The 20,465-nt window shown below is 49.1% G+C and overlaps 11 protein-coding genes and 2 non-coding genes; 7 read left to right on the top strand and 6 right to left on the bottom strand.

Moving 5' to 3' along the window:
- Window positions 1-840: 840 nt before the first annotated feature.
- Window positions 841-2,800, bottom strand: CNAG_13017. The gene is made up of 3 exons (XR_001046245.1): window positions 2,366-2,800; window positions 1,240-2,319; window positions 841-1,196 (listed from the first exon to the last, which is right to left on the bottom strand). It is a non-coding gene; the product is annotated as a hypothetical RNA (non-coding RNA).
- Window positions 1,228-2,776, top strand: CNAG_01901 (hypothetical protein; the record flags this gene model as incomplete). Its single annotated transcript, XM_012197446.1, has 7 exons — window positions 1,228-1,696; window positions 1,751-1,912; window positions 1,952-1,989; window positions 2,101-2,158; window positions 2,212-2,323; window positions 2,382-2,469; window positions 2,520-2,776. The coding sequence occupies 7 exons, from the start codon at window positions 1,228-1,230 to the stop codon at window positions 2,700-2,702; spliced, it is 1,110 nt and encodes a 369-aa protein (XP_012052836.1). The 3' UTR covers window positions 2,703-2,776.
- Window positions 2,801-2,900: 100 nt separating the features above from the next.
- CNAG_01900 (hypothetical protein) lies at window positions 2,901-4,623 on the top strand. XM_012197100.1 has 8 exons: window positions 2,901-3,459; window positions 3,518-3,670; window positions 3,729-3,792; window positions 3,845-3,866; window positions 3,924-4,030; window positions 4,081-4,136; window positions 4,199-4,293; window positions 4,346-4,623. Exons 1-8 carry the CDS (start codon window positions 3,066-3,068, stop codon window positions 4,526-4,528), a joined length of 1,074 nt encoding a protein of 357 aa, XP_012052490.1. The 5' UTR covers window positions 2,901-3,065; the 3' UTR covers window positions 4,529-4,623.
- On the bottom strand, window positions 4,584-5,586 carry CNAG_01899 (prefoldin alpha subunit). XM_012197445.1 has 4 exons: window positions 5,217-5,586; window positions 5,063-5,165; window positions 4,893-4,999; window positions 4,584-4,829 (listed from the first exon to the last, which is right to left on the bottom strand). The coding sequence occupies exons 1-4, from the start codon at window positions 5,289-5,291 to the stop codon at window positions 4,653-4,655; spliced, it is 462 nt and encodes a 153-aa protein (XP_012052835.1). The 5' UTR covers window positions 5,292-5,586; the 3' UTR covers window positions 4,584-4,652.
- Window positions 5,587-5,680: 94 nt separating this feature from the next.
- CNAG_01898 (protein MAK11) lies at window positions 5,681-7,610 on the top strand. XM_012197444.1 has 5 exons: window positions 5,681-6,261; window positions 6,321-6,569; window positions 6,621-6,700; window positions 6,755-7,023; window positions 7,074-7,610. The coding sequence occupies exons 1-5, from the start codon at window positions 5,721-5,723 to the stop codon at window positions 7,465-7,467; spliced, it is 1,533 nt and encodes a 510-aa protein (XP_012052834.1). The 5' UTR covers window positions 5,681-5,720; the 3' UTR covers window positions 7,468-7,610.
- Window positions 7,611-7,712: 102 nt separating this feature from the next.
- On the top strand, window positions 7,713-10,506 carry CNAG_01897 (bromodomain-containing factor 1). XM_012197443.1 has 5 exons: window positions 7,713-7,834; window positions 7,902-8,910; window positions 8,966-9,554; window positions 9,606-9,985; window positions 10,041-10,506. The coding sequence occupies exons 2-5, from the start codon at window positions 7,903-7,905 to the stop codon at window positions 10,359-10,361; spliced, it is 2,298 nt and encodes a 765-aa protein (XP_012052833.1). The 5' UTR covers window positions 7,713-7,834; window position 7,902; the 3' UTR covers window positions 10,362-10,506.
- Window positions 10,398-10,986, bottom strand: CNAG_13016. XR_001046244.1 has 1 exon: window positions 10,398-10,986. It is a non-coding gene; the product is annotated as a hypothetical RNA (non-coding RNA).
- Window positions 10,987-11,168: 182 nt separating this feature from the next.
- CNAG_01896 (alcohol dehydrogenase (NADP)) lies at window positions 11,169-12,943 on the top strand. XM_012197442.1 has 8 exons: window positions 11,169-11,329; window positions 11,408-11,418; window positions 11,477-11,516; window positions 11,593-11,612; window positions 11,722-11,917; window positions 11,986-12,220; window positions 12,278-12,535; window positions 12,597-12,943. Exons 1-8 carry the CDS (start codon window positions 11,264-11,266, stop codon window positions 12,770-12,772), a joined length of 1,002 nt encoding a protein of 333 aa, XP_012052832.1. The 5' UTR covers window positions 11,169-11,263; the 3' UTR covers window positions 12,773-12,943.
- CNAG_01895 (hypothetical protein) lies at window positions 12,825-14,117 on the bottom strand. XM_012197099.1 has 3 exons: window positions 13,708-14,117; window positions 13,262-13,640; window positions 12,825-13,202 (listed from the first exon to the last, which is right to left on the bottom strand). Exons 1-3 carry the CDS (start codon window positions 14,011-14,013, stop codon window positions 12,985-12,987), a joined length of 903 nt encoding a protein of 300 aa, XP_012052489.1. The 5' UTR covers window positions 14,014-14,117; the 3' UTR covers window positions 12,825-12,984.
- On the top strand, window positions 12,973-17,113 carry CNAG_01894 (aspartate-tRNA ligase). XM_012197098.1 has 10 exons: window positions 12,973-14,378; window positions 14,432-14,525; window positions 14,594-14,867; window positions 14,922-15,042; window positions 15,110-15,561; window positions 15,614-15,652; window positions 15,739-15,891; window positions 15,976-16,192; window positions 16,262-16,636; window positions 16,700-17,113. The coding sequence occupies exons 1-10, from the start codon at window positions 14,189-14,191 to the stop codon at window positions 16,870-16,872; spliced, it is 2,088 nt and encodes a 695-aa protein (XP_012052488.1). The 5' UTR covers window positions 12,973-14,188; the 3' UTR covers window positions 16,873-17,113.
- On the bottom strand, window positions 16,851-18,430 carry CNAG_01893 (glutathione S-transferase Gst3). XM_012197097.1 has 6 exons: window positions 18,174-18,430; window positions 18,029-18,118; window positions 17,435-17,972; window positions 17,301-17,368; window positions 17,150-17,236; window positions 16,851-17,085 (listed from the first exon to the last, which is right to left on the bottom strand). The coding sequence occupies exons 1-6, from the start codon at window positions 18,370-18,372 to the stop codon at window positions 16,991-16,993; spliced, it is 1,077 nt and encodes a 358-aa protein (XP_012052487.1). The 5' UTR covers window positions 18,373-18,430; the 3' UTR covers window positions 16,851-16,990.
- Window positions 18,431-18,551: 121 nt separating this feature from the next.
- CNAG_01892 (hypothetical protein) lies at window positions 18,552-19,783 on the top strand. XM_012197096.1 has 3 exons: window positions 18,552-19,003; window positions 19,063-19,442; window positions 19,497-19,783. The coding sequence occupies exons 1-3, from the start codon at window positions 18,852-18,854 to the stop codon at window positions 19,628-19,630; spliced, it is 666 nt and encodes a 221-aa protein (XP_012052486.1). The 5' UTR covers window positions 18,552-18,851; the 3' UTR covers window positions 19,631-19,783.
- Window positions 19,576-20,465, bottom strand: part of CNAG_01891 (RAD57 protein) — a 2,157-nt gene continuing 1,267 nt past the window's right edge. Inside the window, exon 3 of the mRNA XM_012197441.1 lies at window positions 19,576-20,465. This exon is cut by the window's right edge and continues 639 nt beyond it. Within this exon, the coding sequence (XP_012052831.1) occupies window positions 19,757-20,465 (709 nt within the window). The 3' untranslated portion in view covers window positions 19,576-19,756.

Genomic DNA, 20,465 nt, shown 5'->3' with positions numbered 1-20,465 from the left:
AGTATCGACTAAAATGACCCGAAGGAAAAGGATTATTTCCATGGAGTGGAACTACATACTTAATACATATAGATGCAATTTGGTGAGTACAGGTGGCATGCATAATGCATGATCTGTTCGTCTTCTCGCTGCGCACCACTGTTGGTCATGCTCGACGACGACGAACAAACAACAATGAACAGAAATGTGTGCTACCTGACCTTGTGTGCGCCTGCGCGCCGATGTGTTATGTATAGGCAAATAATGCCTAAAAAGGCCCGACTCGCTGGAACTCAATTACTGCTTGGTGTCGTCGCTTTCTTTCCTCTTCGTTCTTTCCTGTCTCATCAGTTATGATAATCCACACATGAACGGTCGTCGTGCTTCGTCATCCTCTTTACAGCCTTAATTAGTGCCAGTAGAGAATCCACGCATACAACAGCAATTAACAGCGCGAAACATAATACGCGAAACACATAAGTATCTGTTTTCTGTGTTGTGCGACGTACGATCTGTGATCTGTGATGATTACTGCGGTGCGCTGTCTCCGATCCGGCATCCCCACGTTACGTTGGGGCCGAAGGGGAAGATGCGTGAAAAGAGCATTATCACCAAGTGCGCCACCATTCTGCATCAATGAGCGATGGCTTGTTTTGAATGGTACGTACCATGTTTTGGCTGAATAAGATGGTCGCACAAGCGGTATCTAATCTATCTTCAACAACAAAAACAATGTTGTTACTTTCTTCCGACTTTTGATAAGGCGTTTCTCCCTCGCCGTCTCATCGCATGCTACGCAGTTGTTTGTTCGTTAGTAATATCTGATCCCTTGCTCTGAGATCCGAAACCTCCGTCGGATGCGTAAAAATGCATAAGGATAAGTCTGGCATAGGGATGATGAAACTCCAGCTTCCTCGCTTTTAGAGTACAAGTACCAATACGTTGATAGACATTATTACTGAGGAAGAGAGCAGTACTTTCAAGTGCTCGAGCCCACGTTCAGCTTCTGATAACGTGGTACATCTGAAAAATATATATCCACACCTCCATTTATTTACCAGTGACATCCTTTTTTGTCGTCCTTTGACGACCTTTGTCGTCTGTAACAAGTCTGATCTTCTTTCCTGAAATACTAAAGAGAATGCCATCAAAATTGAGTTAGAATTTTATCCACCTCTTAATCCCTCCGCATATCAAATTCCATCACAGCACTAGACCTATTAACCTTCAGCTAACTGTCCTCTTACAATGTCTACTCACACCACATCTCTTCTTCCTATCCTTTTGCAGGCTGATAATTTGCCTGCCTACACTTCTCCTTTCCCAACGGTCTACCCCCTAGCTAAGAGGCCGATTGTCCCATTCCATATCACATTCAAGGACTTTCAACATGGTCTGCCACCGGTGGGACTTGTCACCATGGATGTCGTGAAGATGTTGAGCAAAGAAAAAGGAATAAAATTGTTCCAGATCGCAAGGGAAGTTATACGCTGTTCCCAGGCCGGTAAGGAGGGTAACTGCAAAGCATACCCTGACGGCAACTGCGGAAAGAAAGAACAAGGTGGAGGGAAAATGAAGAAAACATTCAAACTCACTGTAAAATTTTTGTACTTTACAGATGAAGTGAACGCCAGAGGTAAGAAAGGAAGGACCGAGTGTATAGCGAGGATTCTCAGTGACTGGAGGGCGGAAGGAAAGTTTCCACAAGCCATGAAACGTAGGTTGCCTTCCCCATTGTCTATTTTCACTTGTAATTCACAACCCTCATCAGTCTGGATGGATGAGATGTTTCCCATCTATGCTTCGCCAAAATCTTCCATGTTCAACGCCAGCAAACCGGCAACCCGTGAGCTTTTTGGCAATATTGCTTTCGAAATGGAGAGAGCAGGAGTATCCTTGTTTGGATGCCAAGCTTTTGGTGTCCACCTCACTGGTACGTTGTCTCTTGAATCAAGAAATCGAATTGACCAAGTACGATACGCCTACGAAGGTCAAGGAGAAAACATGAAGGTTTGGATCCCACGTAGAAGTGCTAATCGTTAAAGTTGCCCTCTCAAATATGACAGTGTTAGCACCATTTTTTCCTGCTACCCTGTCAATCTGATGCTCTTGATTGAATAGAGCGTTGCCGGTGGTCTTCCGGCAGGCCATACCCCGATACAAGGTCTTATCAAAGAATGTAAGGAAGAAGCAGGCTAGCCAGAAAAGTTGATCAGGAAATATGCCAGGTAGGTGGCAGCATAAATGATCAACACAGAAATGCTGAGGGCCATAAAACCACCAGGAGCGCAGGTATCGTGACCTATTTCGAGATTAAAGACGAACACATTTTACCAAATGCTGAGTGCGTCAATCAAGAGCCTTTCCCTTGGTTAAATCAACTCACATCCCGATGTTTGAAGGTACACTTATGATCTTCCTCTCCCCTGTCGAGACTCTTCCGATTATGTGCTGCCCAAGCCCAACGATGATGAAGTGGACTCTTTCGAAGTATGCACCTTTCTTATCTGCCGAACGATTACTGCTTACAGCGCATATAGCTCCTATCAGTACAACAACTTATAAAGGCTCTTCGAAATGGAGAGTTCAAGCCTTCGTCAGCCATTGTCACGGTCGATTTTCTGATAAGGCATGGATTTGTGTCGCCAGAAAATGAGCCAAACTACGAAGAGGTCGTGAGAAGATGCCACAGGAGGTGCGGTGCATCTGGACCAGGGATTTAAGAAGTTCGAAATTTCAACTCTTTGGCTTTCTTTTTCCTATATCTGGTTGTAGAGTCGTATTGTGGATGGATGAGATATCTAGTCGTAATGAGCAAAAGCGACGAAGAGGAGCAAAAGCAGTGCGTGCAATGGAACGCCGCGAAAAGACACATCGATCGTTCGTCGTTTGAGGTCGTTCGGTTATCAGCCGCCGGGCAGCGGCACTCCGATATGTTGTTGTGTCTATCCGTCAGTGGATCGATTATCATCATTTATTGCTTCTGGCTATTTGCTTTTTGATTCCTCTGCTTTATAAAGCCTATATACATCGGCATCACTTAACACTATAAAACGCCTCCTGGCCATCGGAAATTCAGACTGAAGATGGCGCCCAAATCTCTCTTACCTGTTGTACTCGCAGCCGATAACTTCCCTGATTATCCCCTTCCCCCTTCCCCTCCGCCATTCCCTTACGTGCCTTTCCATCTCACTCTTCTTGATCACCAAGCTCACCTTCAACCTCTTGGTCTTCTTCGGCCCGATGTAGTGCGCGCCATGCAATCTTACAACTCATCTCTCATTGAAGCCGGTAAAGGCTCGATTTGGGGCTTTGTAGAGGAGGGGAAAGGGGATGAAGCAGGGAAATGGCAGACGCACGTCCTGGCCGTTTATTTCAAGGAGAATGTGGCAAGTCAAGGAAAAGATGAGCTCGGCAGGGTGATGAAAGAATGCCTTGAAAGTTGGAAGAAGGATGGCTTGTTCCCTGGACCCTTGGCAGGTTGGTCGGGCTGATTATGCTTTTGAGACGATAGAGCTGACAACGTTTCTTTCGATAGGATGGAGAAACGAGCTGTATGCAATCTATGCTTCGCCTCAATCAAGTGCCCTCAAAAACTCGGCGAACAAACCGTTCGGAAATGTTGCTTTCCACTTGGAAAGAGCGGCGTGTGCGTTGTTCGGATTGGCGACATTCGGAGTTCATCTTACTGGTATGTGCTGTCTGCTCGTTTTTGATGCACATGACTGATGTGTGTGATGATCGTTTAGCATATGAAGGTACTGGCCAAGACATGAAGGTTTGGGTACCAAGAAGGAGCAAAACAAAGCCAACGTATGTCCTTTCTTTTTCCGCTTAAAGGACACAGTTGACGAGCTTTGCATAGCTGGCCCGGCCGCCTTGACAACGTAATGCTATCCACAACTAGAGAAATACGACATTTGTACTGATAATTAGACATATAGTCTGTTGCTGGTGGTATTCCCGCCGGTATGACCCCGATCGACTCTATTATCAAGGAATGTGACGAAGAGGCTAGCCTTCCGGAGGATCTTGTCAAACGTTATATCAAGTAAGACATTGTATATCAACAGATGGTAAAAAAACTTATGGCATCGGAAGGAACGTCGGTGTAGCTACTTATTTCTACATCACTGCAGATGGGTTCCTGCAGCCTGGTGCGTTCTTCAGCTTGATTCCGAACTCGTAGAACAGTTTATCTAAATCCACTGTTGGGTAGAAATTGAATATCTTTACGATCTTCCTCTTCCTCCTCAAAACTCTGAAGAATATGTTCGTCCAGCACCATGTGACGACGAGGTTGAATCGTTCGCAGTAGGTGATCCGTATGAAACTTACAGGTTCACATATTAAACACATCGTATAGCTCCTCACAATCCCCGAGCTTATTGATGCTCTCCACTCTGGCGATATGAAGCCTAACTGCGGGCTGGTGTATGTTGATTTTTTGATGCGACACAGCTTCGTCACCCCAGAGAATGAATCACACTTCCTGGAGATCAGTACCAGATTGAGGAGGCGGCTTGGTGTGGCATTGCCAAGTGCTTGAGAAGGCGCCGCCGTTCCGTGAGTAGATAATTAGAAGCAATAAATGTAGACTGGTTGAGCAAACATTTAATGTACATGCATGGTTGTGCTATGCCACGTTAGGGATCCTAAATAATTGAGATCCTTTAAGCCTTTTGTCCACCAGCGGTAGTAGCCTGCGCCTGTTGCATCTTCATAGCGAGCACTTGCTGCACGCTTTGCACGTTATTTTGCTTTGTCTCGATACTTTGTTGTAAAGTGTCGAGATTGGTCTGGACGAATTCGGACTTGGATGTATAATGTTTCTTAGCTTCTGCTTTGGTCTATCATTCACAATCAAGCGATCAGTCGTCATTTATAAAGATCAGCTAAGAGCATAGCCTTACCTTTTTGATGTAATAACCGGTACCAACGTCAATCACGACGTTCTCAACATCTGTCAATTTTCCTGGAACGTATAAGCTGCTCGTGAGAGGAATTAAAACCTCTTTCCCTATTATTTCATATCAAATCTCTGTCAGCCACCGACTAATCATAAGCGGCATAAGCACTGTACCTTTAGAGGTCGGTGAAAGCTCATTGACATTGGCAATACATGATTTGAACTTTGTTTGTGCTTGCTTTAATTGGGAGTAGGAGGTGGTGAGATGATCAAGTTCCTATCAATTGTGTCAGTCCTGTTTCGCGGGTACCAAAAGTTATGTACGGACCTGATCTAGCTGTTTCTTTACTTCTTGCAGCTGAACGGCATTGAGGTCTGTCAACTGCACTTGTTGTTCTGCCATATTAGGTCGGACAATTATTCGTAGTTCGAATCTAGTGGTGTATATTCGAGTAAAATATGTGTATTAAGATGAGAGGAATGGGTCTGCAGGTAAGAATATAAATGGAGAAGTATACAAATGTCGAAGCTTGAAGAATTACGAAAGCTCATGCAGCAAGACAACGACAACGACCAGCGGCTGCAGGAATGAAGAAGCCACCAGCCACCGCCGTGATTGAACTGAAGGCGGATATGTCCGTTACACAGTTATTGATGAATGAATGATGATGATGATAAAAATAAGGCACCAGATATAGAATGCCACATCACTCTCTTTCTGAATTTCTGTCAAAACATATAGCGACGACGACGGACGCACCTTGAAGAAGTTCTGCGCAACGAACAACAAATTACAAAGATTATAGCCAGTAACTTATATCAATTAAACACAATGGGTAAACACGGTAAATCAAAGGCTACCAGCAAGGGTGCTCAGAGGCCTGCTCCTTATCAAAAGAAGGCCAAGGTTGAGGTGACCTTTGACGCTGGCGTAAAACCTTCCAAGACTGAGGATAAGCCCAAAGCTACAAACGGAAAGACGAAAAAGGACACGGAAACCTCTAAACCTTCCAAGACCCAGCCGCCCAAAGAAAAGAAGGAGAAGGCCGCCAAGCTCTCGTCACCAAAGCCTACCAAGTCCGACAAGGGCAAGGGCAAGTCCATCGTCCCTCCAACTTTTGGACCTTCAACATTTATTGTTATTGCCGGCTCCTACGAGAAACTCTTATATGGATTGGAAGGTTCCTACCCAGCTGGATCTACCACTCCCGTCCTTGAGCCTATCTTTATCTTCCCAGCTCATTTGGCATGTGTCAAAGCCGTTGCGGCGAGCCCTGGCGGTAAATGGCTGGCTACTGGAAGTGAAGACGAGTTCGTGAAAGTTTGGGACTTGAGGAGAAGGAAGGAGGTTGGTAGTCTGAGTCAGCACACAGGTGAGCTCCTCATATCCAGATTCAAAATACAACTAGAAAACAGCTGACGCTATTTGTAGGATCAATAACATCGCTTCATTTTCCCACCCCTTCTCACCTTTTGACCACATCTGTCGATTCCACTCTATCGCTCTTCCGTACTTCTGATTGGTCGCTTCTCAAGTCACTCAAAGGTCACTCTGGAAGGGTCAATCATGTTGACGTGCATCCCACGGGAAGGGTTGCTTTAAGTGTTGGAAAGGACCAAACTTTGAAGATGTGGGATTTGATGAGAGGTCGAGGTGCAGCGAGTCTGCCTCTGGGAAGTGGTGAGTCCAAATCCCTCAAAGGAAATGGTGATATTCATGGAATGTGTTTAGAGGCGGAGCTCGTCAAGTTCTCTCAACAAGGCACCCATTTCGCTGTTCTCTTCCCCAGAAAGATCCAGATCTATTCACTCGTAAGTCACTGACTATCCTGTGTCGGCCCATGTCCTGTAGCTTACACCATGTAGACCTTGAAACTCCTGTACACCCTCGAAACAAAGTCTCGTTTCAACCACCTTCTCTTCCACCTTCTTCCTGCCTCTACTGAAGATGGCGAAGAGACTGAGGTGCTTTGTGTCGGTACTGAAAAAGGTGTCGTCGAGATCTATCGGATAACATTGGGTGGAGAGGAAGAGTCTGAAAACGAAGAGGACGATGACGAGGATATTGAAAAGGAAACCAAGGGCAAGGGGGCCGAGCTGGAGAGAATCGCCACGCTTGTTGGACACACCAACCGGTACGCTTACGTTTTGTATTGTTGCAAGATTCAGCTAAAAAGTCTTCTAGAGTAAAGGCTATCTCATCGCTTCCATTCTTCGCACCTACCTCTACCGGAGATGTGCGCAAGACAATCCTCCTCACAACTGTCTCATCTGACGGTCTCATCAACGTCTACGATCTCTGTGCGGCTACCATTGATACCGAAAAGAGAGAAGAGAACAAGGTCGAACCCGTTGCATCTTACGATACCAAGGGGACTCGATTGACTTGTGTTTACCTTGCCGATGGACAAGATGGGACCAAAGAGCCCAAGATCAAGGAAGAAGAGATCAGTGAGAGCGAGGACGAGGGTGAGGACATCTATGGAAGTGAACAAGCGAGTGATGATGACGAAGACGACGACGGAATGGAGGTCGAATTTGAGGATGAGGAGGAGGAAATTGAGGGTGAAGAAGAGTAGGCAGTCTGCATGCGTACCAGATAGACCGCGTTACATAGCAGTGCATATACACAATTACATACATAGAAAGAGAGTAGGAAAGGGGAAGGAAGTAGGAAGCAGCGAGTTGTCATCTGCCACATGTATAAATAAATCGGCGTTTGCGGCGATATGGAGTAGCGTGTTCGCGATCCTTTGGGTGGCGTGTACCCTTGTGCCTTTTCCGGGTGGGTTATAAATACCTAACACGCTCAAACGCTCATCATTTTTCGCCCCCCTCCACTTTTGTTTTCAAAAATTCACAATCAGCGGACGCCGCCGCCCATTCCTCCTGTCGCGTCCCGTTTACGTTCTCCACTGCGTCACTCCACTCGTTTAAGCTGTGAAGGTGAGCGAGTGAGGATGACCATGCATTGCTGATACACTGCTGACAATGCTGCCCGTGCTGCTGACAGTATGTCTGAGGCTACTGAGACTCCCATTCCTCCTCCTTCCAACGTTACCGAGCCGCCCAGGAGTCCTAACCCTCTTAACCCTGCTACAGATGCGCAGGGCGAGAACATCCAACCTCCAGTTGAGCGTCAACCGCAGAATGACGTGCCAGCAGTGAGCGCTGCTCCTGATCAGCCACCTTTACCAGTGGATGCACCTCTTCCCCCCTCCCCTGCCGCGAGCGACGAACCTCCCCCCTCTTTACCTTCCAGCGCTATTCCCACAGCTGTGCCTACCCCTACCGTGATTACAGTAGGCGAGGATAAGCCCGAGGTGCCCGCTGAAGCCCCATTGTCTACCCTGACACAAGGCTCAGCGCCAATGGATCTTGATGAGGCTACTCCTCAACCAGTCAAACGCGCCGGGGAGGACCTCGATGGTGAAAGGGAGGAGAAGAGATTAAAAGAGGATGCGCCTGCCGTGCAGGCTGCTGCAGAGGCTGGGGAGGCTACTGGGGAGGCTATTGCTGTAGCGGTCCAATCTGACGTACCTCTTGTTGGGCCGGATGGTCAACCTTTGCCTCCTCCCGCCTGGCTTTCCTATGTCCCTCCTGCCCCCAAGTTCGCCGGTCCCAACACACCGCTTACGCTCACTCAACACAAGTATATGCTCAACGCTGTGCGCTCATTGAAAAAGCGCCTTCCTGATGCGTACAACTTTCTTGTTCCTGTCGACACTGTTCGATTCAACATCCCTCATTACCACACCGTTATCGATACACCTATGGATTTGGGTACGGTTGAGACCAAGTTGATTGTCAGTGATCCTAGGGGACCTCCCAAAGACAAGAGTAAGATGAGCAAGTGGGATACTAGCAAAGGGAAGTACAACAATGTGGCCGAAGTGACTGAGGATGTGAGGAGGATTTGGGAGAATTCACGCAAGTTCAACGGGAAAGAGCATCCTGTCAGTCAGATGGCTACTCGATTGGAGGAAGCTTTTGAGAGGTCTTTAAGCAACCTCCCAGCTGAAGTAAGTTGCCAAGAGCTTTTCGTTCAAATGGAAATACATGTTAATTGTAATCCAGCCTGTTATCGCATCTCCTGCCCCTGCTGGTCCCTCTCATGTCCGCCGCCCTTCCATCAGTCAACCTCCTGTCGTCCGTCGAAGTTCGGATGACACTCGTCCTAAGCGCGAGATTCACCCTCCTCCTCCCAAAGATCTTGCTTACGAAGAGTCTCCTGGCTCCGCGCGGAAACCTAAGCGTAGGAATGACCCCCAACTCCAGTGGGCTTCAAGAGCCATCAAGAGTTTGGAGAGCTCCAACAAGTACTATATTGCCGTTTCACCTTTTCTTTACCCCGTCGAAAAAATCATTGAAGAGGTCCCCGATTATGCTACTGTCATTAAACGCCCCATTGACTTTAACATTATCAAGAACAAACTCGCTGAGAATACATACGAGGATGTGAATCAGGTGGATGACGACATGCGTTTGATGGTCGCCAATGCGCAAAAATTCAACCCTCCTGGTCACGAAGTACATACATCTGCTACGCAATTACTGCAAATCTGGGAAGAAAAATGGAGGACGGTGCCGGCGAAAGTGGAGACCAGAGATTCTAGCGAGGACCCAATGGCCGAAGCCTTTGATGATTACTCGAGCGATGAAGATAGTGAGCGCTTTCAAAATTAATTGTTGATGCAGTGCTGACTATGGGGGGTAGACGCACAACTGAGATCACTGGAGAGCCAAGTCGTTGCGTTGAACCAGCAAATCTCCGCTCTCCGTTCCAAGATGACCAAGCGCCGTGCTGCTCGAGGCTCGAAATCCAAGTCAAAACCCAAGACGGCTCCTCGCAAATCTTCCATTTCCAAACCTTCTCCCAGCGTTAACGGCAACAGTCAACCGAAGAAGTCAAAGAAGACTCCCAAGGAGGCCAACCTTCTGTACAGAGAAGATGACGATGAAAGCGAGGAAGAAGAGGATATCAGTCATCTTTCTCATGCGCAAAAGCAAGAGTTGGCGGAGAAGATTGGGCAGACTGATGGGGAGACTTTGAGCAAAGTGATTTCTATAATTCAGCAGTCCACCAACATTGGAGGGGTAAGTCAATCTATACAGTTAACTCTTTATTATCTCGGGGCTAACATCCTCTCAGAGCAACCAAGAGATTGAGCTGGATATCGATTCTCTTCCACCGGCAACTGTTATCAGGTTGTATAACCTTGTTTGTCGAGGGGGTCGAGGATCAGGCAGCAAGCGCGGACGTGGTGGTGTCTCGAAGAAGGCAGGTGGTACTGGCCGAAAGGCCATGGGTGGTGTGTCTCGACGAAGTGTGAACGAAAGGGAAGAAGCGGAGCGTATCAGGCGCATGGAACAGCAATTGCAGGCGTTTGAATCTTCTCGCCCTGTACCGCAGGCGGTTGGCTATGAAGAAGAGGAGTCTAGCTCGGAAGAGGAGAGCAGCGAGGAAGAGTAGAAGAGTTATTTGTTACAACCGGTTGTTTTTTGTTGTTAGAAGTCATGAGATATATAGTATATTTGGGAATGCCGCGTGCACGATTAGGCGCTAAAAATCGCCAATTGGGCGGTTGATGTATGCATGGTATTATTTGTCGCGCATAATGCCTGCAACATGTATACGCCATGAAGAGTCTTCTACTATAGCACGTTGTAGACGAGGGGATAGCCGTACTATTATTGGCTCTAAATAACCATCAGCAACTCCTCACCCAGTGTAAAAGAAAGGCCCGTTATCTCAGGGACTGCGCTTTATCATACAAGTCGAACGTGACTGTACTCCTGCCGAGCATACAAAATACCATTTTTTGCTGCGTAAAATAACTTCCGTCTAAACTCCATGTCACTGGACTCCTATTTTCGATTCAGCCTTTTTTTCTTTTCTTCTCTCCTGAACTAGTTCTTATGAGTTATTGGCCAATTAACGAATGTCACGCATATACAACCTTCCCCTACTTGAACCTAGAGTCTCCTATTATCTCTTCAGCTAGGTTCAGTTTACAGGGTGTGACTGGCGAGGCATAAAAGTGATAAAGCTGCCTGGTTTTAGCGTTTAATAGAAGTGCGAGATGCGTTTGTGACAGAGACTGCTGTCAGATAATGCATGCGTTCCATATGGAGAGCCTGGAGCTTATATGAAGGCAGTCGCGGCCGGGGGAAATACGGACCGAGGATCCCTGAGACGGTGGAGGTGCGGATGAGGTCACCGCGTGTAGGGTCTAGAGGCGCCAATGCCGCTGGGATATAACCCCCCTCTTTTTTTCCCCGTCTTTCCATCTTCTTTCTTCTTCCACATAATCCACATACTCGTCCCATCCACACGCCTATACAGCTTCACTGCAGTCAATCGAACAATACAAAATGGCTCCTGCTTCCCACTTCACCCTTAACAACGGCAAGAAGATCCCCTCTATCGGTTTGGGCACCGTGAGTACTGTCGTTCCCGTCTCATCATTTCCCATCGTCCCAAAGGGCTTCCCTTGCTAACTCTTTTTTCTCTTTTAGTGGCAGTCCGAGTGAGCATTCATCAGGATTACGTCCGCATTTTTAAGAGATACTGACACCACGCTCAAGGCCCGGACAGGTCTCCAAGGCCGTCGAGTCCGCTCTCAAGGTAAGTCTTGTCATATCTACCATCTCTGTCCGTCCAGTCATCGACAGCTACTGACATGATTCCTTTTTTTATGTAGTCTGGTTACCGACACATCGAGTACGTGTTCAAAACTTACCCTTTCATTGCAAACCATCAAAAACCCAATCTTCCTGCAGTTACGTCATACAGCATCATATCACGTACTGACCCATTCGTCGATCTTTAGCTGTGCCTGGGCCTACGGTAACGAGAAGGAAGTCGGTGAGGGCCTCAAGGCTTCCGGCGTCCCTCGAGAGGAAATTCACATTACCTCCAAGCTCTTTGAGCTCCACCACCACCCAGAGCACGTCGAGCTTGCTTGTAAGGACACTTTGAAGAACTTGGGTGTCGAGTACCTTGACTTGTACTTGTTGCACTGGAACGTACGTTGTCGTCTTCACTTGGCTTTTTTTTTTTTGGCAATGGCGCTGACGTACGATCCAAACGACAGATCAACTTCCAGGTCGACGCTCCCAAGGGAACCGTCCCCCAGTTTGACCACGCTGTCAAGGCTGACAATGGCAAGATCAAGCTCGACGTTCCTCTCGCCGACAACGTCATGCCAACCTGGAGGGAGATGGAGAAGCTCGTCGAGAAAGGTCTCGTCAAGTCTATCGGTATCTCCAACTTTAACATTCACCGTACTGAAAAGCTTCTCAAGGAGGCCAAGATCAAGCCCGTCGCTGGTATGTTCCGTTTCTTTTTTATTGGTGCAGTCATGTAGGACTGACATATGGCAACAGACCAAGTCGAGCTTTCTATCCAGTGCCCTCAGCACGAGCTCGTTGCCTACCTCAAGTCCAAGGACATTCTCCCCCAGGGTTACTCTCCTCTTGGTGGTACCGGCAAGAGCAACCTCCGTGAAAATGACGTCGTGCAAAAGATTGCCGACAAGTACAATGTCCAGACTGCCAACATCTTGTTGAGCTGGTTGGTCATGCGAGGTATCAACCCTGTGCCCAAGTCCGTCACCCCGGAGAGGATTGCCAACAACCTTAAACGTAAGTCATCAGTCGTCTCTCTAAAAAAGTTGTTCGCTGATAATAATAAAAAAATGTATAGTTGTCGATCTTTCCCAGGAAGACTTCAAGAAGCTCGAGGATCTCGCCGAGTCTCACCCTCCCAAGAGGGTCTGCGACCAGTCTAATGACTTTGAGCCCAAGTATGACATCTTCCAGGAGAACGACCCCGAGTTTAGCGACAAGGCTCAATTCGCCAAGCTTGGTCTCAAGCTCTAAGCTAGAGATAATCAAGTTGATAAATGGTTGTGATTAGCTGTAACAATCATTGAAAAAAAAAAAAAAGAAAAGAAGGAACAGGAGAAGAAGGGAAGAAGCCGGTATACAGTTATTTGTTCATAAAGAATTTTATCGCCCGTATGCAGTTTATTTGTTCATCAAGAATTTCATCTTTTTATCTGTCACAGTAGCGAGGTCTTCTTTTTTGAATTTTACCAGTATCGGCTCTTGATCAACCCTTGCCAGCTTCTAGCCACATAATCGACAAAACCCATAGCGTCACCCACATTCTGCTCAGTGTTCTCTACCGATTTCACCAGTTGCTCATAACGTCCCAGGTTCGTGCGAAGAGAGGCAAGAGCGGCAGGTAAATGGGGATTTGGTGAGCCCGGCGTCAAGCCGGCTGGATATGCTTGTAAAAGGTGCGATTCTGTGCGTTCTTTGTCAATTTCAAAGCCATCTACCGCGACCACCACCACCACCACATACCAGCAGCAAGATAGACCAATCCCAAACCGACTCTGTGACCATACCACTCTGGACCGGGGCCGATGGGCTCGTTCCAGTACCCCCTCTTGACATCACTCTGCTTGGCTTTTGTAGTCGCCAACTGGTCTTCGGTGAGGTACAACGCCTCGTCTGCGATACGCCAGGCATACGCAAGCGGTCCGAGGGGGTTGGCCCGGATGATGGGGAGCGAGGAGGCGGGGAATTGGGGGAAGAGAGGTCTGGAGATGGGGCGCTGAGGAGAGTGAGGGGGAGTGTAGGCTGGCGGTAAAGACGGGAGGGATGAGAGGATTGTTTGGAGGGCGGTGAGTGGGAGAGGGATTGAGTGGGTTGTTTGTGGTGTAGTCAAGTTGGCGTAGGCCTGTAGGTATGTGTATATTGAGCGCTCCCAGCGATTCGCAATAAAAACCAATGAAGAAACGACCAACCTCGACGAGGTGTTCACCAACGCCCGCACTCCACTGCAATCTCCTCCCTAAAACCCGCTCCAGACCCTTCTTCCCCTTGCCTTCCCCCTCACCCTTCATGACCACCTTTCCTTCCTCCTCCCATGACTCTACAAGCGCACGTACAGGCGTTACGCCGCCTGGACCGAAGATGGTGTCGATGACGGCCTCGGGATCGGATACCGCGGGACGAAGTTGGGAGAGGGCAAGGATGAGGGCGGGGCGAGTGAAGGAGTGGGTGGGGAGGTGGGGGATGGCGCCGTGGAGGATTTGTGTGCGGAGAGACATTTCTGATATGGATTTGGTGAGTGGAGACAGTGAGGGACGAGGAAAAGAGACGGGCAGTTTTCGGAAGAGATCGTGAGGTGGAGGCACAACAGTCCCAACAAACGAAAAAGTCAAAAAAAAAGCAGCCATCGACAGAAGTCTCTACACAAAACATAACGTTCTGTAATCTACAAACATGGCACTCAGAGCATCAAGGACACTCACAGTCCTCAGCGCGTCTTCCAGGAGCACAACTACGAGGACAATCCCACGTGTTTGGGGTGCAGCTGCGTCGCGAGTGCTCGTTCGAGGTAACGCAACAGCGACACTGACACCGAGAGAAATCAAGCCTTTCCAAGAACAAGTTACGTTAAAGGCCCATTACGGTATGCGGCTGTTTGAAGCATAGTATGGCGATAGAACTGATGTATCTGTGCAGGTCCTCGGCCAAAGATAACGCACGATATCGCTGATCTTTCCCCTTTGCTCGTCGACCAAAAAGTCGTCATCGCAGGCTGGCTCTTCTCCCAACGGCAAGTCCCAACCCCTCTCCTTAATAAACCCTCGTCGAGCTTTTTGCGCAAACTAATAAACCCTATAGACGAGCGTCTGATAGTCTGCATTTCTTCACGCTTCGCTCACCGTCCTCGTCTTCTGCTGTGCAACTCGTTTCACGGGACAAGGATGTCTCCAAAGACATGATGGAATACCCACTCGAAAGCGTCGTGCTGGTTCAAGGTACTGTCAAAGCTAGGAAACAAAAGGCCAAAGCTATTAGTTCGGCCGTGGATGAGATTGAGCTGGAAGTGGAAAGTGTGACACTGTTGAACCCTGCGGACCAGACTTTACCATTCTATCCCAACAGGCCCGAAGTTGCAAGTTGCATTACAAGACGTGGGCGAGCACCACTAATGATGTGTCCCTTATAGGCCAACGAGGATCTTCGAGCCCAGCATCGTTATCTTGACCTACGACGACAAGACCTTGCCAACAATCTCAAGACCAGGAGCAAGGTTGCGCACATTATCCGAAACTATCTCCACGATCAAGGTTACTAAATTTTAAATAGTTATGGGAACCGACCAAAAACCAGACGCTGACTTTTCGAGCACTGCAGGATTCACCGAGATCGAAACGCCCATCTTACTCAACTCGTCTCCCGAAGGTGCTCGAGAATTCCTCGTGCCTACCCGTTCCCCCACCTTCCCCCGCGGCGTCGGCCAGCCCACATTCTACGCCCTCCCGCAATCGCCTCAACAACCCAAACAACTCCTCATATCTTCCGGAGCTATCCCCAAGTACTACCAAATCGCGAAATGTTTCCGCGACGAAGATGGGAGAAGGGATAGGCAGCCAGAGTTTACGCAGATTGATTTAGAGATCGGTTTCGTGAGTGGGGCAGCTGAGCAGCCAAGGGGAGAAGGGGAGATGAGGAGTACGTGGGCGATTGGGGGGCAGGAAGTGCGAGAGGTGGTGGAAGGGATGATCAAGAAGATTTGGAAAGAGGTGAAAGGGGTTGATTTGGAGGGATGGTTCAGGGTTATGCCGTACGAGGTGGCTATGGATGTGGTGGGTTTTGTTTAAAAGTCTTTATAGGGGGGGATGGCTAACAGCGAAATAGTATGGGTCTGATAAACCTGATACCAGGTTTGACATGTATGTAAGTCTCGTCACTCTTTTCGCAACCCCCTCTTTTTTTCTAATCGATCCCGGGATGAACTCGCATTGACCCATATCCTGGATCAGACTCTACCTATAGGTTATTACCCTACACTCTCCGACAATTCGCTTGACAAGATCCTTCTTGATCAAAATCCATATACTGTTGAATGGATGGTCACCCCCGCCGCACAAGCAGCTGGTCTTGATATCCCTTCCATCGCTGGTAGCAACTCTTTCGTATGTCACCACCCCATATCTTTTTTACAACTTTTACCCACTAACCTTTTTTTCTTTTTTTTTTTTCTTTCACTCTTTAAAAAGATTGATTACGTCAAGATCACAAACGCCAACGCCCATTCATGGCTCGGTGAATCCGTCCTGACCGCTTCTCTCGGGTTGAGCTTGGATAAATCTCTTCCTGGGGGTGTGAATCCCGGAGACGTGGTTTGGTTATCGAGGAGGAAGAAGATTGCAGAAGGCGGATGGACTCATTTGGGAAGGTTACGAGTACAGCTTATGGAAACGCTTGTCGCTAAAGGTATTGTATTTTTTCTTTTACGCTCGATTCTTTTCGAAGTGTGTACTGAAAAAAATGAAAACGTTTTAGGCCTGATGACCCTCCCCACCCAACCGCACTTTCTCTGGATCACCCAATTCCCGCTCTTCACCCTCGCCGACAAGGACAAAATCCACCTCTCCCGCGGCCGATACGCTTCCACCCACCACCCATTCACCGCACCGATGTACGAAGATCTCGCCGACCTGAAAGCCGGGAAAGTGGACAGTGTCAGGGGACAGCATTACGATTTGGTGTTGGATGGGCAGGAGATTGGGGGAGGGAGTGTGAGGATACATGATGCGAGGTTGCAGGAATGGGTGATGAAGGAGGTGTTGCAGTTGGACGAACAAGAGATGGGCAGGTTTGATCATTTGTTGAGAGCGTTGAAATGTGGGGCGCCCCCGCATGGCGGTCTTGCTCTTGGTAAGTCGTTTCAATCCGCCTCCTCCTCCTCTGTTCACATATACTGATTGGGCTTTAAAACAGGTTTTGACCGACTGGTGGCTATTCTGTGCGGAGCCAAATCTATCCGTGACGTGATTGCGTTCCCCAAAAGCACTACGGGCCAAGATCCAGTGTTCAAATCACCTTCTGTTTCTGGAAACGAGGTGTTGAAAGAGTATGGATTGCAGAGTTTGGAAAGGGACGAGAAGATTTAGATTTAGACATTGATAATGCAAGGGCCACCAACAGTTACATAAACTCTTTGACTAATAACATTACACATCGTAATCATCTCCTTATTATCATTTATTTTTCACTTTTTCCTTACGGCTTTTACTTGAGAGGCTCAATATTGACATTGGGTCCAAAGGGAACGATGCGGTTGGGGTTGATTTGAGCGTGAGAGTAGTAATAATGCTCCTTGATATCTGGAAAAAAGAAATAGTAATATTTTTTCAGCTCATAATCGTAAACGGAGACGCAAAGACGTACGGTCAAAGTCGGTAGTATCCTTGAAAGCGGGATTATTCCAGTAGAGACGCTGGAGCCACTTGTGCAAATTGGGATAATCGTGTCGGACTGACAATGGGAAAAAAAAGTAATAAGCTACGTTGTCGCATGATTCGGGTGAGTGTAAACGTACTGAGACCAAAGTTGCATTTAAAGTGGACGTAATAGACGGGATCATATCGGACGATGGTGGTGTATAGCCTGATAAAAAGTGAAAAAAAAAAAAAAGAGTCAAAAAGTGGTAAATAAAAACGATCGACGACATACCTGACATCAGCTTCGGTCAGTCTATCACCCATCAAAAACTCTCTGCCATCGCTCAGCCTATCCTCGACCTTTTGAAGTCCCTTGGCCAAGGGCTTGACGGCGGCTTCGTAAGCGTCTTGCGTGCTGGCGAAACCCGACTTGTACACGCCATTATTGATATCATTGTACACCCAGTCGTTCAACTCGTCAATTTCCTTTTTCAAGTCTTCCGGGTACAAATCAAGCTTGGCCTTGTCTGCGGGCAATTCCCCGTTGAAAGCCGTGTTGAAGAAACGGATAATCTCGCTCGATTCGTTGTTGACGATGGTGTTTTCCTTTTTATCCCAAACGACGGGTACGGTGAATCGGGCAGAGTAGTCGGGCTGGGCTTTGAAGTAGAGGTCACGGAGGTGGGAGACGCCGAAGAGGGGGTCAGAGGTGGCGTTGGGAAAGGTGTCGTTATCGTGGGCGGAGGCGGGAGCGGGTTTGGCAGAGGCCTTGTCTTTGGGGACAAAGTGCCATCCGCCCTCGAGCATGTGTGGGTGGACGACAGAGACGTCTTTGGGGAGATACTCAGCGGCTAGTCGAGGTTCTTATAGTGATGGTCAAACGTACCGAGAAAGTCTTCGAGACCCTTGAGCTTTCGGACGATCAAAGTCCTGTGTGCCCACGGACATGCCAAGCTGACATAGAGATGGTACCGTCCTGCGGCCGACTGCATCAGCACCCACGCGTTACCCTTTTTTGCAACCAGACGTACCCTTCTCTGGGGCAAACTTGCCTCCGGGCTCGATAAAGTCTCTGAACGAGCTGGCCTGTCGCTTGAAAGAGCCGTCCTTGCTGGCCCAGCTGGTGATGTCCTTGTTCTCTGTGCTCATTGTGCGGCAGTGTGGGAGTAGAGGGGCGAACCTGGCGATGTGTGCTGTGGATACGGCGGGGACGAGCTGGCGTGCGAACATGGAGGTGGGTATGTGAGATTGCGGGGGATGTGGGTAACCTTGATCAGCGGTGTGCGTGACGTCATCCCCCCTGTTCCCCCTTTATATTTCTCCCCCCGTTCTCTTCCCCCTTATAGTCTCCCCCCCCCCGCCCAATGACCACGCTTATAGAAATCCCAAACTGCGCGGTGTTCCACGTGCCCGCCCCCGCGGCCCCCCCCCTCCCCCTCTCCAGCGGCACGCTCACCCTCGTCCTCCTCCCCCCCGCCACACTCACCCTCTCCGTCGGCGCCTCCTCCTTCCCCCTCTCCCCCAAACTCCCCCTCCAGAAACTGCGCGCCAAGGACGAGCATCCCTGGTACTCATTCAGCCCAGCGCCCCCCGCCCCAGACGGCAGCAAGCCCGTCGGCCAGGTGCGGCTCACCACACAGCACAGCACAAGTCCTGAACAGTGGGAAGCGACCGAAGCGGCACTCCGCTCATTCGAGGCCCATCTCCGCATGCACAATGTATGGGACGAGAGGACGCTCTTTGTAGACGACGAGTGGGAAACGGGGGGAGAGCCCAAGGCAGGCTGGGGCGAGTCGTTCGCGCAGACTATAATCGGTGCAGGGCACGCTCTGGCCAGTCGGATTCACGAGTACACCGATCGGTATGTCTTAAGGCTCGTCGTACCCTCTCTTTTGCCAGCTAACATAAAACGCAACGTAGACATGTCGCGAGTACCGACCCCGAGCACCCCGCTCCACCTTCCGAAACCACCGCCAACGCCGCCCGCTCCGCCAAAGAAACCACTGACACCCTCTCCACCAAAGCCGAAGCTGCGTCCACCGTCATCGGCAACACTGTCCACGCCGGCGGTTCCGCCGCCGCATCGTACCTTCCCGATAGCCTCAGACCTGGTGGTCGACCCGCCAAGGAAGAGGAGAAATCAGACTTTAGGAAAATGGCAGAAGACGGATGGGAGCAAGTCGGGTTCGCGGCCAAGGGTGTCGTGGAAGCCGCGAGTACGGTGGGGGGAGCTATCAGTAAGAACTCTCATGAAGCCGTAGAGCACAACTTTGGGAAAGAGGCAGAGGGTGTCGCTCAAGGTGTGTAAAGTAAATATATATGTTTTCCAGGCTGATACGCTTGTGCGGCGGTAGATATCGGTCAATCGGGCGCCAATGTTGGGTCGTCTGCTGCCTCTGCCTTCAAGGGGACAAGTATCGCTGTTCAAGGTACCAATGCGGGTAGTGGAATTGCAACCGGTGGGAAACCCACAGAGCCCGAGGCATGAGACTTTATGGATTAAACCTTTTTTTCTTTTTTTCAATGCTGTATCTATCAGATGAATACGTGAAGCCGTGTCAAGTTATTACATCAAAGTAGCAAATACAAAGCACCCCATGTCAAGACCATAAAACTATTTCTCATTACTGAAACATTCTTCCACCACATCCGCTTCACCAACGACATCCGTCTCTTCCATCACAGACGGCTCAGCAGCCATAGTCTCTTCAGCGATCACCGCATCCCAATACTCTGCCGGTAATTCCCCATAATCCCCACCCCCACCCCCACCCCCACCTTCCTCCCCACTACCCGCCATGACCCCCGACACCGCTTCCCCTTCCCCTTCCCCTTGCATACCCCCCCTCCCACTCTTCCATACTTTCCGCATATTCTCCACAATATTAATTCGCTCATAGCTGCCTGGTAGGGAATGGATCCCGCTCGGGGTGATGGCGTAGTCGACCGTGCCGCTTGGGCAAAAGGGGGAGAAGACGACGTGCATCCGCCTGATGAGTGTCGGCTTTACATTGTCCATTTCGATGCCCTTCCCCCTCCCCCCCTGTTCTCCTTCTCCTTCTTCATCTTCATGCCGCCGTCGTTTCACCGGCCGTAGATCATTTTGATCCAACATCCTCCTCCTGCCAGTCCTTGACAGCATAATCCGTACATTGACCGCGTTTGCCCATACGATGCCCAAACTAGCTTCCTTGTTCAACACATCGCTTTGACCGGAAAACCAGCGTGCCTGACTCGCGTAAAGCATCGGGGGATCACCCCCACTTGCACTTGTGTGGTGTTGAGGTTGAACTTGAGCCATACCAGGCCCAAACGGCTCAGTC

The sequence above is a fragment of the Cryptococcus neoformans genome, chromosome 11, assembly GCF_000149245.1.
Source record: "Cryptococcus neoformans var. grubii H99 chromosome 11, complete sequence".
Taxonomy (NCBI): Eukaryota; Fungi; Basidiomycota; class Tremellomycetes; order Tremellales; family Cryptococcaceae; genus Cryptococcus; species Cryptococcus neoformans.
The sequence above is the reverse complement of the archived record's forward strand: the minus strand, read 5'-3'. Positions and strand labels throughout refer to the sequence as shown.

Coding starts and splice junctions, on each gene's coding strand:
- CNAG_01900 (XM_012197100.1), top strand. CDS start 3,066: ATGGCGCCCAAATCTCTCTTACCTGTTGTACTCGCAGCCGATAACTTC. Junction 3,671..3,728: donor ATTCGGAGTTCATCTTACTG/GTATGTGCTGTC, acceptor ATGATCGTTTAG/CATATGAAGGTACTGGCCAA. Junction 4,137..4,198: donor AGATGGGTTCCTGCAGCCTG/GTGCGTTCTTCA, acceptor ACTGTTGGGTAG/AAATTGAATATCTTTACGAT.
- CNAG_01899 (XM_012197445.1), bottom strand. CDS start 5,291: ATGGCAGAACAACAAGTGCAGTTGACAGACCTCAATGCCGTTCAGCTG. Junction 5,166..5,216: donor TAAAGAAACAGCTAGATCAG/GTCCGTACATAA, acceptor CACAATTGATAG/GAACTTGATCATCTCACCAC. Junction 4,830..4,892: donor CCGGTTATTACATCAAAAAG/GTAAGGCTATGC, acceptor TGTGAATGATAG/ACCAAAGCAGAAGCTAAGAA.
- CNAG_01898 (XM_012197444.1), top strand. CDS start 5,721: ATGGGTAAACACGGTAAATCAAAGGCTACCAGCAAGGGTGCTCAGAGG. Junction 6,570..6,620: donor GAGTCTGCCTCTGGGAAGTG/GTGAGTCCAAAT, acceptor GAATGTGTTTAG/AGGCGGAGCTCGTCAAGTTC. Junction 6,701..6,754: donor AGATCCAGATCTATTCACTC/GTAAGTCACTGA, acceptor TACACCATGTAG/ACCTTGAAACTCCTGTACAC.
- CNAG_01897 (XM_012197443.1), top strand. CDS start 7,903: ATGTCTGAGGCTACTGAGACTCCCATTCCTCCTCCTTCCAACGTTACC. Junction 8,911..8,965: donor TAAGCAACCTCCCAGCTGAA/GTAAGTTGCCAA, acceptor ATTGTAATCCAG/CCTGTTATCGCATCTCCTGC. Junction 9,986..10,040: donor AGTCCACCAACATTGGAGGG/GTAAGTCAATCT, acceptor ACATCCTCTCAG/AGCAACCAAGAGATTGAGCT.
- CNAG_01896 (XM_012197442.1), top strand. CDS start 11,264: ATGGCTCCTGCTTCCCACTTCACCCTTAACAACGGCAAGAAGATCCCC. Junction 11,517..11,592: donor CCGTCGAGTCCGCTCTCAAG/GTAAGTCTTGTC, acceptor TTTTTTATGTAG/TCTGGTTACCGACACATCGA. Junction 11,613..11,721: donor TCTGGTTACCGACACATCGA/GTACGTGTTCAA, acceptor GTCGATCTTTAG/CTGTGCCTGGGCCTACGGTA.
- CNAG_01895 (XM_012197099.1), bottom strand. CDS start 14,013: ATGTCTCTCCGCACACAAATCCTCCACGGCGCCATCCCCCACCTCCCC. Junction 13,641..13,707: donor TTGGTGAACACCTCGTCGAG/GTTGGTCGTTTC, acceptor ACATACCTACAG/GCCTACGCCAACTTGACTAC. Junction 13,203..13,261: donor ATTGGTCTATCTTGCTGCTG/GTATGTGGTGGT, acceptor AAGAACGCACAG/AATCGCACCTTTTACAAGCA.
- CNAG_01894 (XM_012197098.1), top strand. CDS start 14,189: ATGGCACTCAGAGCATCAAGGACACTCACAGTCCTCAGCGCGTCTTCC. Junction 15,892..15,975: donor TCGCTGGTAGCAACTCTTTC/GTATGTCACCAC, acceptor CTCTTTAAAAAG/ATTGATTACGTCAAGATCAC. Junction 16,637..16,699: donor GCATGGCGGTCTTGCTCTTG/GTAAGTCGTTTC, acceptor GCTTTAAAACAG/GTTTTGACCGACTGGTGGCT.
- CNAG_01893 (XM_012197097.1), bottom strand. CDS start 18,372: ATGTTCGCACGCCAGCTCGTCCCCGCCGTATCCACAGCACACATCGCC. Junction 18,119..18,173: donor CAAGTTTGCCCCAGAGAAGG/GTACGTCTGGTT, acceptor AGTCGGCCGCAG/GACGGTACCATCTCTATGTC. Junction 17,086..17,149: donor GGATACTACCGACTTTGACC/GTACGTCTTTGC, acceptor TCTTTTTTCCAG/ATATCAAGGAGCATTATTAC.
- CNAG_01892 (XM_012197096.1), top strand. CDS start 18,852: ATGCACAATGTATGGGACGAGAGGACGCTCTTTGTAGACGACGAGTGG. Junction 19,004..19,062: donor ATTCACGAGTACACCGATCG/GTATGTCTTAAG, acceptor AACGCAACGTAG/ACATGTCGCGAGTACCGACC. Junction 19,443..19,496: donor GGCAGAGGGTGTCGCTCAAG/GTGTGTAAAGTA, acceptor GTGCGGCGGTAG/ATATCGGTCAATCGGGCGCC.